General features: G+C 60.9%; 1 protein-coding gene across 9 annotated transcripts in view; it reads right to left on the bottom strand.

Annotated features, from left to right (window-relative positions):
* Positions 1-13882, bottom strand: part of HSPG2 (heparan sulfate proteoglycan 2) — a 109939-nt gene that overhangs the window by 8337 nt on the left and 87720 nt on the right. For all 9 annotated transcript variants that reach the window (XM_027521128.1, XM_027521146.1, XM_027521153.1 and 6 more), the window contains 22 exons: positions 13547-13694; positions 12319-12470; positions 11613-11754; positions 11141-11292; positions 10601-10742; positions 10372-10512; positions 9915-10049; positions 9507-9688; positions 8658-8853; positions 8215-8394; positions 7635-7895; positions 5739-5943; positions 4972-5069; positions 3956-4222; positions 2774-2883; positions 2449-2596; positions 2237-2353; positions 1510-1621; positions 709-853; positions 522-621; positions 268-377; positions 19-127 (listed from right to left, as the gene is read on the bottom strand). In XM_027521128.1, coding sequence (XP_027376929.1) covers positions 19-127; positions 268-377; positions 522-621; positions 709-853; positions 1510-1621; positions 2237-2353; positions 2449-2596; positions 2774-2883; positions 3956-4222; positions 4972-5069; positions 5739-5943; positions 7635-7895; positions 8215-8394; positions 8658-8853; positions 9507-9688; positions 9915-10049; positions 10372-10512; positions 10601-10742; positions 11141-11292; positions 11613-11754; positions 12319-12470; positions 13547-13694 — 3352 coding nt within the window. The remainder of the gene's footprint in view (positions 1-18; positions 128-267; positions 378-521; positions 622-708; positions 854-1509; positions 1622-2236; positions 2354-2448; positions 2597-2773; positions 2884-3955; positions 4223-4971; positions 5070-5738; positions 5944-7634; positions 7896-8214; positions 8395-8657; positions 8854-9506; positions 9689-9914; positions 10050-10371; positions 10513-10600; positions 10743-11140; positions 11293-11612; positions 11755-12318; positions 12471-13546; positions 13695-13882) is intronic.

Here is a 13882-nt window from a genome sequence, read left to right as displayed (position 1 = left end):
GGGCAGGTGGGTACCCACCTGGGTGGCAGTGCAGGGCCTGTGAGTGCTCACAGCGGCTCCCGGTGAAGCCAGCTGGGCACACACACACGTAGCTGCTGCTCTCCGAGTCCTGGCACTGGCCCCCGTTCTGCGAGGCAACCCCCAAAGGTCAGGCCAAGGACACCCTGGCCTTCCCCTGCTTCCCACGGGGTTCGGGAGCGGGGTTCCGTCACGGCCAAGGGCAGTGGCTAGGGGCAGCCGGGAGGAGGGTGCGGCCTCGAGGGTCACCTGGCAGGGCCGGTCCCGGCAGGTGGGGCAGTGGGAGATGCCATGCGCCGTGAGGTTGAGGTCGTGGAAGACGATCTCCTCGCCTTGGATGCGCAGCTCTCGGACACAGCCTGGGGGTGGGGCGGGCGGACAGGATGAGCCAAGGTGGGGGTGCCCGGAGGCCCAGGTGACCACGTCCTCCTGGGTGACCACTGGCTCGGCCAGCCCGGGGGGAGGTCTGGCCAGGGCTGCAGGCGGGGGGCAGGGGGGCTCACCTATGAAGCCGCTGCTCAGCCCCGCCTTGGGGATGGCGCCGTAGTCGGGATAGCCGCCCAGGTAGAGCTCCTCATTCAGGTCCAAGCCCTGGAACTTGCCCTGGGCAGAGGGGACATGGGGAGTGGCAGCCGGGCTGGGCGGAGGTGGGAGAGGGGCCAGGCCTAGGGGGACGGGGCTGGGTCTCACCTGCGAGGTGCCATTGACCGGCGCCAGGCTGCCCACGATCAGGGAGCCCTGGGTGAGGCTTCGCAGTAGGGTCACGGTGTGGAACTGGCCCAGGGCCAGCGGCGTGGGGTGGCGGATGGTAGCCATGCCCGAGCCTGCGTCAAACCTGCTCCGCGGGGCAGGGGTAAGGGGACAGGGCAGGAGAGAGAGAACGTGGGGTCTGTAGGGAGGGCCCCAGGCAAAGGGGTCGACGCCACTGACCGCCTCCCCGCCCACCCTACCCCTGCCCCTCCCCAAGCCTTCTCCCCCTTACACTGTTCCCTGGGAGCTTGTCCAGAGCCGCCCCTGGGGCTCCAAGTGTGCATGGCTCCAGGCCCCTGCAGCCTAGCATGTGGCCTCACTGCTCGTCTGAGGACCCTCTCTGCGATCACGTTTCTTTCCTTCTTAGTTTGCGGCTGGTGTCCCCCAACCGGGACATTACATTCCCACAAGGACCAGAATTTGATCCGTTGTGTTTATCTCTCTATTGGTGCCCGGCACACATTCAGAAATGACTGCTGAATGAATGAATGAATGAATGAAGGAGTTCTGGCCAACAGCCTTGCCCTGGAAGGTAGCTCTCAGCATCGCTGAGTGTTCAAGCTGCAGTTTTGTGCAGGTCAGAGGCTGGTTCCTCCACCACCGGCCAGTAGGCTGTGCTGACCCTGGCAGAACGGAGGTCATCAAGGATAACAGCCACATCTCCTTCCAGAATGCCCCTGATCGAAAGTCCTGCAGTCTAGTCCCCCAGCCCCCATAAATGGGGAGGGTGAGGGTTCTCACCGGAACTCGGGCCTCCCGCCCACGAGGCCGAAGGAGATGAAGTCGGGCTGCCTGTTGGCCAGGTTGGCAGGGCTCCCTGGGATCTGCTTCTGCCCGTTGTATAGCAGCATCCCTGGCGGGCACAGCTGTATGAGGGCCTCCCCGTCCACGCCCCCACCCCACTGCCCCCACCCCAAGCTGGGGAGCCCGCCCCTCCCTCGGGCACACCCCACGCAGCCAGGGCATCTCACTCTCAGGACAGGACCTCAGATAGAAGGGCCTTGCTGAGAGTCCCTAGAAAGAAGCTGAACTTGCTCCACTTATGAGGGAGGGTCAATCTGAAGAAGGAGCAGGAGGCAGAGAGACTCACCGGAGTAGAGAAGAAGGCCTGGACAGTGCAAGTCAGAGACCCGTAAGAGGAGGGAGGAGACAGATGAGAGAGAGAGAGAGAGAGAGAGAGAGAGAGAGGAGGAAAGGGTGAGGGGGGGAGGAGGGAGGCAGAGCGGAGGTGGGGCAGGAGGGTGGGGGCAGTCGCATCATGGCAGACTTGGAGGCAGGAGGCTTGGGTATAGGCATCTCAGAGGAGTGGATGGAGAAGCAAGGCGGAGGAGAGAGCCAGAGAGGGGGGGCCCGGCAGGTCTGGGGGCCCCGGGACAGGGGGGTCCGAGGACCAGCGGCTGCCAGGGCTGGTGCCACGCTGGCAGGGACTGCGGAGATCCCCAGCGTCAGCTCCGCTCCCGCGGCTCACCATCCGCGGAGTCCGGCCGGAAGGTGATCTTGATCTCAAACTTCCTGTAGGCGTCCTTGATGGTGGGCAGCGGCAGGAAGGAGTAGGGGGTCTGCGTGAAGTAGGGCACCACGCGCTCTGCGGGCAGAAAGCACAGTTCCAGACCACACTCCCCCGGGCGGGGGCAGGGTGCGGCCGCTCCCCCGGCGGGGGTTGGGGGTGTGTGGTCTCACCTGGCACCTGCAACTGGGCGAAGGCCTTGACCTTGCCCTGGCGGTTGGTGGCAGTGCAGACGTACGTGCCCGCATCCTGGGGCTGGACCGAGGGCAGCAGCAGCATGTGGTTCTCTAGGCGGCTGTCGGGCGGCAGGTTCCCGTCCAGCTGCAGACACACCAGCACTGTGAGCCCGGCTGCGGCCGGCACCTCCGTGGGGCCTGCCTCCCAGCCCCAGCCTGAGGCCCCCTCCCTCAGACCCGGAGCGCGGACTCTGGGCCAAGCCTGAGGGTCCTGGGGACACGCCACTCAGGCAGACCTGCCGGCCCCCTGCCCTGCAGTTACCTTGCTCCAGGTGATTTCAGGAGCGGGGTAGCCAGAGACCATGCAAGGGAAGACAGCTGTAGAACCCGCGGGCACGCGGACCTCAGGGGGCGTTGAGATCTGGGGCAAGGCTGAGAGGAAGGAGGGGGACGCAGGCTGTCAGCCTGATGGCGGCCCCTGCCTGACTTGTTTAATCCTCACGCCTTCCCTGGGAGGGAGGCACTGTCTCCCCGTTTCACAGATGAGGGAGCTGCGGCTGGGAGGCAAAGGAGCCGTTCACTCCTGGCTGCAACGATGGAACCTGGCAGAGCCAGGGCTTGGGGACATGTCCAACTGACTCCACAGACTGAACCTCGAAAACCCACCGGGCTGGAACATTGTGCAGCCCTTGAGGGACCTGAAAAGGGGGTACTAGGGCAGCGGGGGTGAGTTTGGGGGCGAGTCAGAGGGCCTGGGGTGAAAAGGAATAGCTTTTGAAGAACACACAGATTATAACTGCCTGGCATCATCTATGCCCGTGTTTCAGTTCTTTGTTTTAATTTTAAAATCTTTAATCTTTTTTGCCATGCCACGTGGCATGTGAGATCTCAGTTCCCTGACCAGTGGACTGAACCCTCACGCCTGGTAGTGGAAGCATGAAGTCTTAACCACTGGGCCACCAGGGAAGCCTCAAGTTTTACTGTCTCGTATATCTGCTTTGTGTCTGTGTTGTCTCTGCCATCAGTGTGGGCTACAGGCGCTCCTCACAGAGCAGGCAGTCCTTCAGGTGAGGACTACGCGTCTGATTTTCTCCTGATGCCCCATGGTACAGGTTTCCCTGCGAGTTCCAGCTGCCCCAGAGGACCACTCACGTCTATCCCCTGCTGCACCTGCTTGTTAGGAAAAGTGAAAGTGAAAGTGGCTCAGTCGTGTCCAACTCTTTGTGACCCCATGGACCATACAGTCCATGGAATTCTCCAGGCCAGAACACTGGAGTGGGTAGCCTATCCCTTCTCCAGGGGATCTTCCCAACCCAGGAATCAAACCGGGGTCTCCTGCATTGCAGGGGGATTCTTTACCAACTGAGCTACCAGGGAAGCCCTGCTTGTTAGGAAACCCGCTCCCTAAACACACTGAGCTGAAACTCCCCGCACGAGCAGGAAGAAGGAGGAGGGCAGGGTGGGCAGGAGACGGCCGAGCACCCCGGCCCCCACTGGCCCTCACCTTGCACAAGCAGCAGCACGTGTGACTGAGTGGTGCCCGCGGCGTTGGTGGCAGTGCAGCGGTACTGCCCGGCGTCGGCCAACTCCACGCGGGCGATCCTGACGATGCCTCCGCTCTGCACGATACCCGGCCGCAGGCGCCCGCCCACTTTGCTCCACGTCACCTGGGGCTTGGGGTCCCCCAGGGCCAGGCACTCAAACTCCACAGCGTGGCCAACCACCACGGACTGCACGGAGGTCCGGATGTTGATGAGTACGGATGGCAGAGCTGGGGAGGATGGCAGTAGATGGGGTGAGGCCGGCTGGCTGAGGCCCGGGCTCTGGGAGGCCGCAGATGACCCCGGGACAGGTGGACACTGCAGCCGAGGCCGCCATCATTTCCCTTGCCTTTTCCTGCGCCCACTTCTCAGCACACTCGTTAGCTCTTTCGTTCATTCACTTCCTCACAGGTGCATCTGCCGTCATTTTCACTGGTTTGTCTAAGCACCCACAAACTCCGCGCATCTTCCTTCTCCCCGCCCTCTTTTGCAAGATTCATAAGCCCCCTTACTCTCTGCTAGTGAAAGTTGCTCCATTGTGTCCGACTCTTTGCGACCCCCTGGACTATACAGTCCGTGGGATTCTCCGGGCCAGAATACTGGAGTGGGTTGCCTTTCTCTTCTCCAGGGAATCTTCCCAACCCAGGAATCGAACCCAGGTCTCCTGCATTGCAGGTGGACTCTTTACCAGCTGAGCCACCAGGGGAGCCCAGATCTAAGCAAGATACAGTCAAATAATTCTCTTTATTTGTACACATTCAAGGGGTTTCTTTGGAGAAGGAAATGGCAACCCACTTCAGTATTCTTGCCTGGAAAATTCCATTAACAAAGGAGCCCGGTGGCTACAGTCGATGCGGTTGCAAAGAGTTGGACATCAGAGTGACTATCACTCACTCAAGGGGTTTCTTGGGGAATATGGTCCCTAAGCCTTTCATCTCTGTCCCCTGCTCTCAGCAGAAGCCTGAAGCCACCCTCCTACCTTGGACAACCAGCTGGGCACTGGCCTGGGCTTGCCCCCATGGTCCCTGGGCCTGGCACACATAGGTTCCTTGGCAATTCTGGTCCAAGTTCTGGATTCTGTGAAGAAACAAATAAGACATCGATGAATAAAAACAATTGCTGAGAATATTTGGCAACTGTGTAGGAGTTAAAAGCTGTCAGAGATCAGCACAGGATGTAAATTTCTAGTCTCCCCAGAACCCTGGGAGACAGGCAGGCAGGGTGAATGTCGCCACACCCATTTCACACCAAGACCTTCTGGTCTAGAGCTCAAGGTCACACAGTTGTCAGGCAGCAGAGCTGCAGTCTGGGCCATGTGTATGTATCTGGCCCCAGAGCCTGTTCCACTTGCCTTTAACAACAGTAAGACATGGGCCACTGAGGACTGCAGCCCCTCCCTGTGCTGAGCGCTGTGCTCAGTGCTCTGGGGTCTCGCATAACCCACTGCATGACAGACAGCCTGAGGCTCAGGGAGGTGAAGTGACTTCTCAAGGCCATCATTGCACACTCAGCCCTCCCTGTAGGGCAGGGGTTCTAACAGCCCCACTGTTTGCCTGGGTGGGGGCCCCACCCCACTCACCGGAGCACCCCATCATGCACACTGTGTGCCTGGGCTGGGGCACCCCACCCCACTCACCGGAGCACCCCATCATGCACGCTGTGTGCCTGGGGGGGCCACACCCCACTCACTGGAGCACCCCACCATGCATGCTGTGTGCCCGGTGTGGGGCACCCCTCCCCACTCACCGGAGCACCCCATCATGCACACTGTGGCCGGGAGGCAGCGGACCCCCTTCCTTGACCCAGCGGAGCTGGGTGCCTGGGTCGCTGGGCACGACGCAGTGGAACTCCACGCTGGCTCCTATACTCTTAGTCTCCAGCTGAGGCGTGACCTGGACTGTGGGTGCGGATCCTGCTGGTGCGGGCGTGGCAGGGAGAGAGCCAGAGGGGCCTGCGGGGACAGGCACGAGGTTGTGAGAGTGTGTGTGTGTGTGTGATATCTCCGATGCAGCACCAGGACCCGGGAACCCCCATCCTAACATTCAAAGGACGTTCTTCTCCCATTTGCCTCTCTGACCAGGGTAAAAAGACCTTTTACTGGCAGATTCATTTACCTGCTCACTTGTTTAATTATTTATTCAACACATATAAGGGTCTGTGGGGACTCCCCTGGTGGTCCAGTAATGAAGAAACCACCTCCCAAGGCAAGGGACGCAGGTTCAACCCCTGGTCAGGGAACTGAGGTTCCACATGCCGTAGGACAGCTAAGCCTGCAAGCCCCACCTGCAGAGCCTGGGTCACGACTAGAGAGACGACTGCACACTGCAATGAAAGGTCCTATGTGCTGCGGTTAAGACCCAACGCAGCCAAATAAGTGCGTATGAAAGAAAAAAAGTCTGTGAAGTGCTGGACTGTGCTTTCACAGGCTCCTGGACTTCGGGAGGGTTCAGTCTTGGAAAGATTCGGACATTTGAAGGAAGGACAGCAAAGGCTATTCTGACCCTAGTCTAAAACAGGAGGGGGCTTCCCTGGTGGCGCAGGGGATAGGAATCTGCCTGCCAGTGCAGGGGAACACGGGTTTGATCCCTGATCTAAGAAGATGCTCCTTGCCACTGAGCAACTAAGCCCGGGCACCACAACTACAGAAGCCTATGTTTTGGAGCCCAGGAGCTGCAACTGCTCAGCCCGCAGACCACAGGGTCTAAAGCCCCTGTGCCCCAGGGCCTGTGTTCCGCAACAAGAGAAGTCACTGCACCACAAGAGTAGCCCCCACTTCTGCAACTTGAGAAGGCCCTTGCAAAGCAGTGAAGACCCATCACAGCCAAAAATCAATCAATCAATCAATAAGTGAATACAAATTTACAGAAAATACGAAGATCCCAGGTGAGGGCACCTACCTGTCCGGGTAGGTGAGTGGGTCAAATGCATATTACCACCATTTACCAAGCGCCCACTACCTGCTCCAGGCTCTATATACATGTATCTTTCTAAGTCAGCCTTTGTGCTAGCCTCGTCCTCTCTACTCGACAGGATGAAAACAATGAAGCTTGAGATCCACTGACTTGGCCAAGGTCGCACAGGCATCAAGCCACGGAGCTGGGGCATTGAACCCAGGACCCGGGCTGACTCTGGCCCGGAGCTCCCGAGGAGACCACAGAGACGCTGGATTCCCTGGAAACCTGCTGAGAGCCTGGGCAGCTGGGGTGCTGCCCCAGCACACACTCCTTGTGGTCACCGTCTGGCATTTACACAGCCCGTTCTTGCTGTGGGTGGACAAGCCCGGAGCTGCTAGGTCCAGATTCAGGCCCTGCCCTGATTGTCCAGTCCAGCAGGTGAGGCAGGCTGGGGTACTTATGTAAACATAGCCTCCGGCAGTGTGAGGTCAATGTCCAGGAGCGGGGCGGGGGACACAGCGGTGAGAGCTACAGGTGCTGAGAACAGTGAGGCGGGTCTTTCTGGAGGAGGCAGGCCTGCCTCGGGCCTTGGGGAACAGGGGAAAGGCAGGAGTTCCCGCTAGAGTAATCAAGGGGGCGCTCTGTGCCCCAAGTGAAGCGCCAGCTATGGGGCAAGTGAAGGGCTCAGACGAGCGCCTAGAGGAAAAACGGACCCCCGTCCTGCCCAGCCCGAGCCGCGGCCGCTCACCTCGGACGAGCACCTGGGCGAAGGCCTCGGCCAAGCCCACCCTGTTGGTGACCTGGCAGCGGTAGCGGCCCGAGTCCTCGGGGGCTGCGGCCTCGAACAGCAGCAGCTCGTTCCTGGCGGTGGCCCCCGCCGGGAGGTGGCCACCCACGCGGCTCCACTGGAAGGTCAGCGGGGGCGTCCCGTGAGCCAGGCACTGCAGCTGCACGGCCTCCCCGGCTCGCACCGAGGTGTGCTCCGGGACGGTGGTGGCGTAGGGCGGGCCTGGGGTCGGGGGTGGGGGAGACACAGAGGTCAGGGTGGCAGCTGGTGCTGGGCCCCAGCAACTGGCCAAAGGGACCGGCGAAGCCGAAGGATGCTGAGCCCCGGGGACTGCGGATGAGGGCGGGCCAAGTCCCAGGCAGGCATATGCGTGCTAGGGGAGGGCAGGCTCCCGGGGCCTGAGGGGCCTGCGACCCTCCAGATGGGGCTCCTGGGGTTCCATCTGGGATGGGTGTGGAGCCTGGCTGGGGGTGGTGAGGGGCGCTTGGACCTCCATGCGGTGCAGAGACGGTAGCCTGGGGAGGGCGGGCCAGGGCCTTACTCTCTACGTGCAGGACGACGGTGGCCTCCGCGTGCCCGGCCGGGCTGGAGGCGTTGCAGATGTACTGGCCCGAGTCCTGCTGGGCCACCCGCGGGATGATGAGCGTGTCGCCTTCCAGCCGGTGCTGCCAGGGCAGTGGGGAGCGCAGCTTGGACCAGTGGATGGTGGGCTTGGGGCTGCCTGCAGAGTGGAGCGGCAGAGGTTGGTCTGGGCTGTCCCCCAGGATTGGCTGGGGGGCGGCATGGTCAGGAAGGGACCTGGGTGAGCTTGCTCCTTCATGGGGGCCACTAAGCAGGCCCCTCAGCCATCGCTGGGTGACTGCCCCCTCCCTGGGCATGACACCGTCTTTGGGTCTCCAAAGATGTCTAAATTCCGGGCCCACGCCCCCGCCCGCCTCGTGGGCCCGCGCCCCCGCCCACCCGTGGGCCCGTGCCCGTCTGCACCTGTGGCTGAACAGCGCAGGGTGGCTGTGTGTCCGGCTTCCACGGTCAGCTCGACTTCTTCCACCTGGACCTGGGGGGCCCCCGGGGCCACGGCACCCGTGTCTACAATCACTTCCACTCGCTTCTGTGCCGTGCCCAGTGCGTTCTGAGCTAGGCAGACGTAGGTGCCCGCATCTGACGGTTTAGCTGATGAAATCTGGAAGAAGCAAGGGTCTTGGTTAGGGGACCCTTGAGGGGGGTACCTTGGCGGCAGCCCCTAGCTTTTGGCTTGGTTTTAAACTCTTTCCTCTACTTGTTCATCTGTTTTTAGCTTTCCTATTTGACTGGCTACTTGAGGGCTCACACTCAAGACGTCCCACCAGTCCACGCATTTACTTGTCTATCCAGTCACCCCACCCCTCTGTTCATCCATCCATATACCATCCACCCATCTACCCTCCCATCCATCTATCCACTCATCCACCCATCTACCTACCCACCCACTCACCCATCTACCCACTCATCCATCCACCTACTTACCCACCCACCCATCCATCTATCCATCCATCTACTCACCCATCCATCCATCTACCCATCCACCGACCCATCCATCCATCCACCCACCCATCTATCCATCCACTGACCCACCCCACCACTCATCCTTCAATCCGTTCTTTCCTCCTTCCCTTTTCTCCACTTTCCTTCTTTCTTCCTGACTGTCTTCCAATCTACCCATCATCCGCCTAACCCTCCCCTTCTCCATCAATTCATCACCCATCTGGTGACCCACCACTCTCTCCTCCAAGTATCTGCTCAAGGATGGGCTCTGACTGGGCCTCAGATCCAGAGATGAGACCTCCCTGGCCTCACCTGCAGTACTGTGTGGCTGTCCAGGAGCCCATGCGCCCGCTGCTCCAAGTGGGTGGGGGCACCGATCCGGGTCCAGCGAGCAGAAGATCGGGGCTCCCCGGAACTGACACACTCCAGGGTGACGTCCTTCCCCAGCTTCACCCGCACAGGGCCCTCGGGGAGCACGGACACCACAGGGGGCCCTGTCCAGAGGAGCGGCACGGCTGATACACACGCGGGGCCCTGCCGATCACGTGCCCTGTCACAGCCCCCTTGTCGGCAGCTGCCAGTGGGCACTGGCCCCCCCACTGAACCCACGTAGGGACCGAGGCTCAGAGAAGGAGAACGCCCAAGAGAGAGGCGAGGGCCAGAGGTGGGAATTGGGGCTGGAAACAGGAAGGCAGAGCCTGCGGGGTCGAAGGCCCTCACCATGCACGCTGAGGTTCACAACACTCTGGGCCACACCGTAGGCATTGGAAGCCACGCAGCGGTAGGCACCGTGGTTGCTGGGCCGGGCGCCCACGATGGTGATGATGGAGCCATTGGGGCTGATGCGGACGTTGTCTGGCATCAGGGAGGGTACGGTCAGTGAGGGTGTCCTCCTGCCTGGGAGCTGCCAGGAGGCGCACCAGCGCCCCGTGCCCCAACCCCTCTGGTCTGGGTGTATCCAGCTCACGAGGTCACAGGCATGGCCAATGAAGATGGAGACATTTCTGGGTCCGGCCCTGTCCCCATCCACATTGGGACACCCAGACCCCAGGGAGAAGGGCTTTACCCAGGGTCACACGGTGAGTTTGGTGCCAGGGTCCCCTCCACCCAGCCTCCAGTGGTGGTCATCGTGCATTCGTACCCATCTCCAGCCCCCCCTGCACCCGGTCCAGCTCACCCTCCAGCTCCTGGTTCCGAGTCTTCCACTCAAGGCTGATGGGGGCTGCCCCATCATGGACGAGGCACTTGAAGCTGGCATCTTGGCCCTGCTGCACGGTGCTGCTGGGCGGGTCAATGGAGATCACAGGGCTCCTAAGACCTGGGGGACAGAGGGCTGGGCTGGGCAGGGCTGTGTGGGTTCCAGGGTCTCCCCGCCTCCCCTGGCCCATGGTGTCTGCCTCACTCACGGTAGGAGGACCCCGCGCTGGGTGGGACAGTGATGGTGAAGGAGGCTTCCTGCTCGGACCCTGAGCCGCCAACCACGCGACACACGTATTCTCCAGAGTCAGACTGGGAGACGTGGTGGAGCCGTAGCCGGGAGCCGTGGGTCTGTCGGAATGATGAGGGGTGGCCGTCATGCCAAAGCACTTGGGGCAGGGCAAGCCCCCGAGCCCAGCTGTGCCAGTGTGTAAAGAGTTCTCCCTTGGGTCTCAGGAGCTCAGAGCTCCAGCTGGAGAGGGGAGCGTGGTTCACAGACACCTACAAGCCCAACATATCCCCTTTGTAGAGGGGGAAACTGGCTCAGGAGATGATTCAGCAGCAGAGCCAGGAGAAGAACCCAGGTCTCTTGACTCTCCGGCTGGTGATAACTCCTTGCAGGAAAGCATTTGATCCCCTGGGGTCCCCAAGCAGGCCGGGGTTTGTATGGAGAAGGTCGGGGAGGCAGAAGGTAACCGCAGGTCAGACCTGGCCCGCTCTGGATTCCTCCCCATCCAGGGCCCCCGTACCTGGTGCCGGGCGGGCAGGCTGCCCCCACGCTTGTGCCAGGTGACCTGGGCGTGGGCCTGCCCGGGGACCACGCAGTTCAGATCGACGGTCTGCCCTTCGGTCACGTGGGAGGAGGAGGCCTCGATGTGGATGGGCTGGGCGAGTCCTGGGGCTGTGGACACAACGGGCGGTGGGTGAGAAAGCCGAGGCTCTGGGGGTGCAGGCAGATGCCGAAGGCGGGGGGCAGTGAGCGCCAGCCGGTGCTCCTTGGAGGTGCACTGGCTTCAGAGCAGCTGACATGGCTGAGTGCCGCTGACTTAAGAAGAGTCTCGGTCCCCTGGGGGCTGGCGTGCCACATGAGACCTTGGTCCCCAGTGGTTGGGGACCTTCCTGCAGCCAAGGGCTAGAGCCCTGCGGGAGAGCAGGAGGAACAAGGCCAGGAAGGGGCCCCAAGCCTGCGCCCCAGCACCACCCGCGGCTCTTGTCGCTCACCAGGAATGGGACTTGGGCTGGAAGCCTCGATTGTGACCAGGACGGAAGCCTCCAGGGTGCCTGAGCTGCTGGACACTTGGCAGGAGTATTCACCAGAGTCGGCGGGGGACACGTGGTTCAGCCTCAGCAGCGGGCCGTGGACCTGGCCAGGGTGGGGAGAGTGAACTTGGCGGGGGGTGGAGGCCGGTGGCCAAGTTTTTCAGTTGCCCCAGCCCTGACACCCGTCCCGCAGAACCGTCACGGGCCACCGCGGAGGCGGTCTCCTGCCAAAGGCGACCCCCTTCTGACATTAGACACTGCAGAGGATGTTTTCTGTTACATTTTTCCTGGCAGGAGCAAGCAGTGTCCTGAGTAAGAGTGTTCTTTTCTGTTTTTTTTTTTGTTTGTTTGTTTAATTTTTGGCTGTACTCTGTAGCATGTTGGATCTTAGTTCCCCAGCTAGGGATTGAACCCATTCCCCCTGCATTGGAGTCTTAACCACTGGGGAAGTTCAAGAGCTGTCCTTTCCTAATTCATGCCAAGGTTCTGGGCAGCCCTTGATATGAAGGGTTTAGCCCAACCATGTCCAGCTTGCCCTTGACCCCCTGACCCCCAGTGACCTTCTGCCATTTCTCCTGAAGCCTTGAATGTGCTGGGGCCACCTTCCCTCCTGGGCAGGGGGAGTGGGGAGGGGGTGCCCGCACCCTGCTTTCTTCAGACTCCATACCTGGTGCCGAGCAGGGAGGCTGCCTCCACGCCTGTGCCAGGTGACCTGAGCATGGGCCTGGCCGGGCACCACGCATTTCAGATCCAGGGTCTGCCCTTCGGCCACGTGGGAGGAGGAGGTCTCGATGCGGATGGGTGGAGCTCCGCCCGGGGCTGGCCCACAGGGAGAAGTCAGTGAGCTGGGGCTCCGTGCACCCTCAGCCCCTGCCCCTGGGTGCCCAGGTGTTCAGAGGCTACGCGACGACAGTCCTGATTGCCCCCTTCCCGTTCCTCTGAGGCCTGGAGCAGCTGGGTTAGCCAGGGGCACAGAGGCGCCTCATTCTCGAGACGATGGCCCACCATCTCCTGAGCTCACATCATCGCGGGCGGCCGGGGCTCAGGGCCGGGGCCCTCCACACGGATCACTAATGTTTCCCGGACTTGCATAGTATGTGGTAAGAACCAGGCTCTGGGGCCACACTGCCTGAGTTCAAAACCCAGCCCTGCCGTTTATCAGTTGTAGGACCTTTGGAAAGCTATTAAAAAAAAACTAAACTAAATGAACAAACAAACAAACAAAAAAAACCTTTCCATGCGTCAGTTTCCCCATCTGTAAAACAGAGAGAACCATCATACCAACCGCAAACGCTTACTGTGAGGGTGAAATGAGTTCCTATGTGTAAATATACCAGGGCCCACCACCTAATAAGTGTGTATCATGCTCATTACTCAGCAGCTCAGGTACTATTATCATGAATCCTCTTACAGCCACACACTGCCTGTGCTGTTAATTCCTTTCCATTTTCCTTTTTAAGTGAGTCACTGAAGATGACCCTTAAATACACAGCCCCATTATAGGCAATGATTTCCATGCAATTATGACAGGTCTGACTTGTTGTTTTTTGTCCAGTATACCACCATCGATATAAAAGGTGTTTATCAGGGTACCACTTAAAATCACCCTCTCTGACCCCAGAGGTGCAAGTTGCAGCCTTTTAAGGAACCTGTGTCATGGTTGCAAGGGCTCTACCAGCCCCACTAGACCAGATGCAGAAAGGGACACACAGGAGTGGCTCGTGTAACATTTCAGAGTGTGGACAGAGTGCTGGGGGCTCAAGCCCCACAAGCCAGACTCTTGGCTCCGTGTTCTCGGGCCCCTGGGGACAAAACCCGTTCGCTCTGGCTCCCGACCTTGGTCCCCTCCTCACCTCCCTCCTCCAGCCTCCCAGCCCCACTGCAGGGATCCTCACCAGGGACGACAACACTGCCAGAGCCGGAAGCTTCAATGGTGACCAGGACGGAGGCCTCCAGGGGCCCAGAGCCGAGGGCCACACGGCACACGTACTCGCCCGAGTCGGCCGGGGACACCCGGTGCAGCCGCAGCCGTGAGCCGTGGGTCTGAGGGGCACGGCGCGGGAGAGAAGCAGAAGTGAGGCGGCGTGGAGGATCAGCCCTTGGAGGCCGGGGCCCGGGGCTCAGCCTCTGACCCAGGCAGGCCCCGTGTCCCACGGGGGGCTCCCAGGTCTCCCTCCCGGGCAGGGCGTGAGGGACAGGCCCCAAGCCGGGGCGCCCACATCCAGCAGCCC

The sequence above is a fragment of the Bos indicus x Bos taurus genome, chromosome 2, assembly GCF_003369695.1.
Source record: "Bos indicus x Bos taurus breed Angus x Brahman F1 hybrid chromosome 2, Bos_hybrid_MaternalHap_v2.0, whole genome shotgun sequence".
In the NCBI taxonomy this organism is placed as follows: domain Eukaryota; kingdom Metazoa; phylum Chordata; class Mammalia; order Artiodactyla; family Bovidae; genus Bos; species Bos indicus x Bos taurus.
Note: the sequence above shows the minus strand (reverse complement) of the source record. Positions and strands in the feature narration are given on the sequence as shown.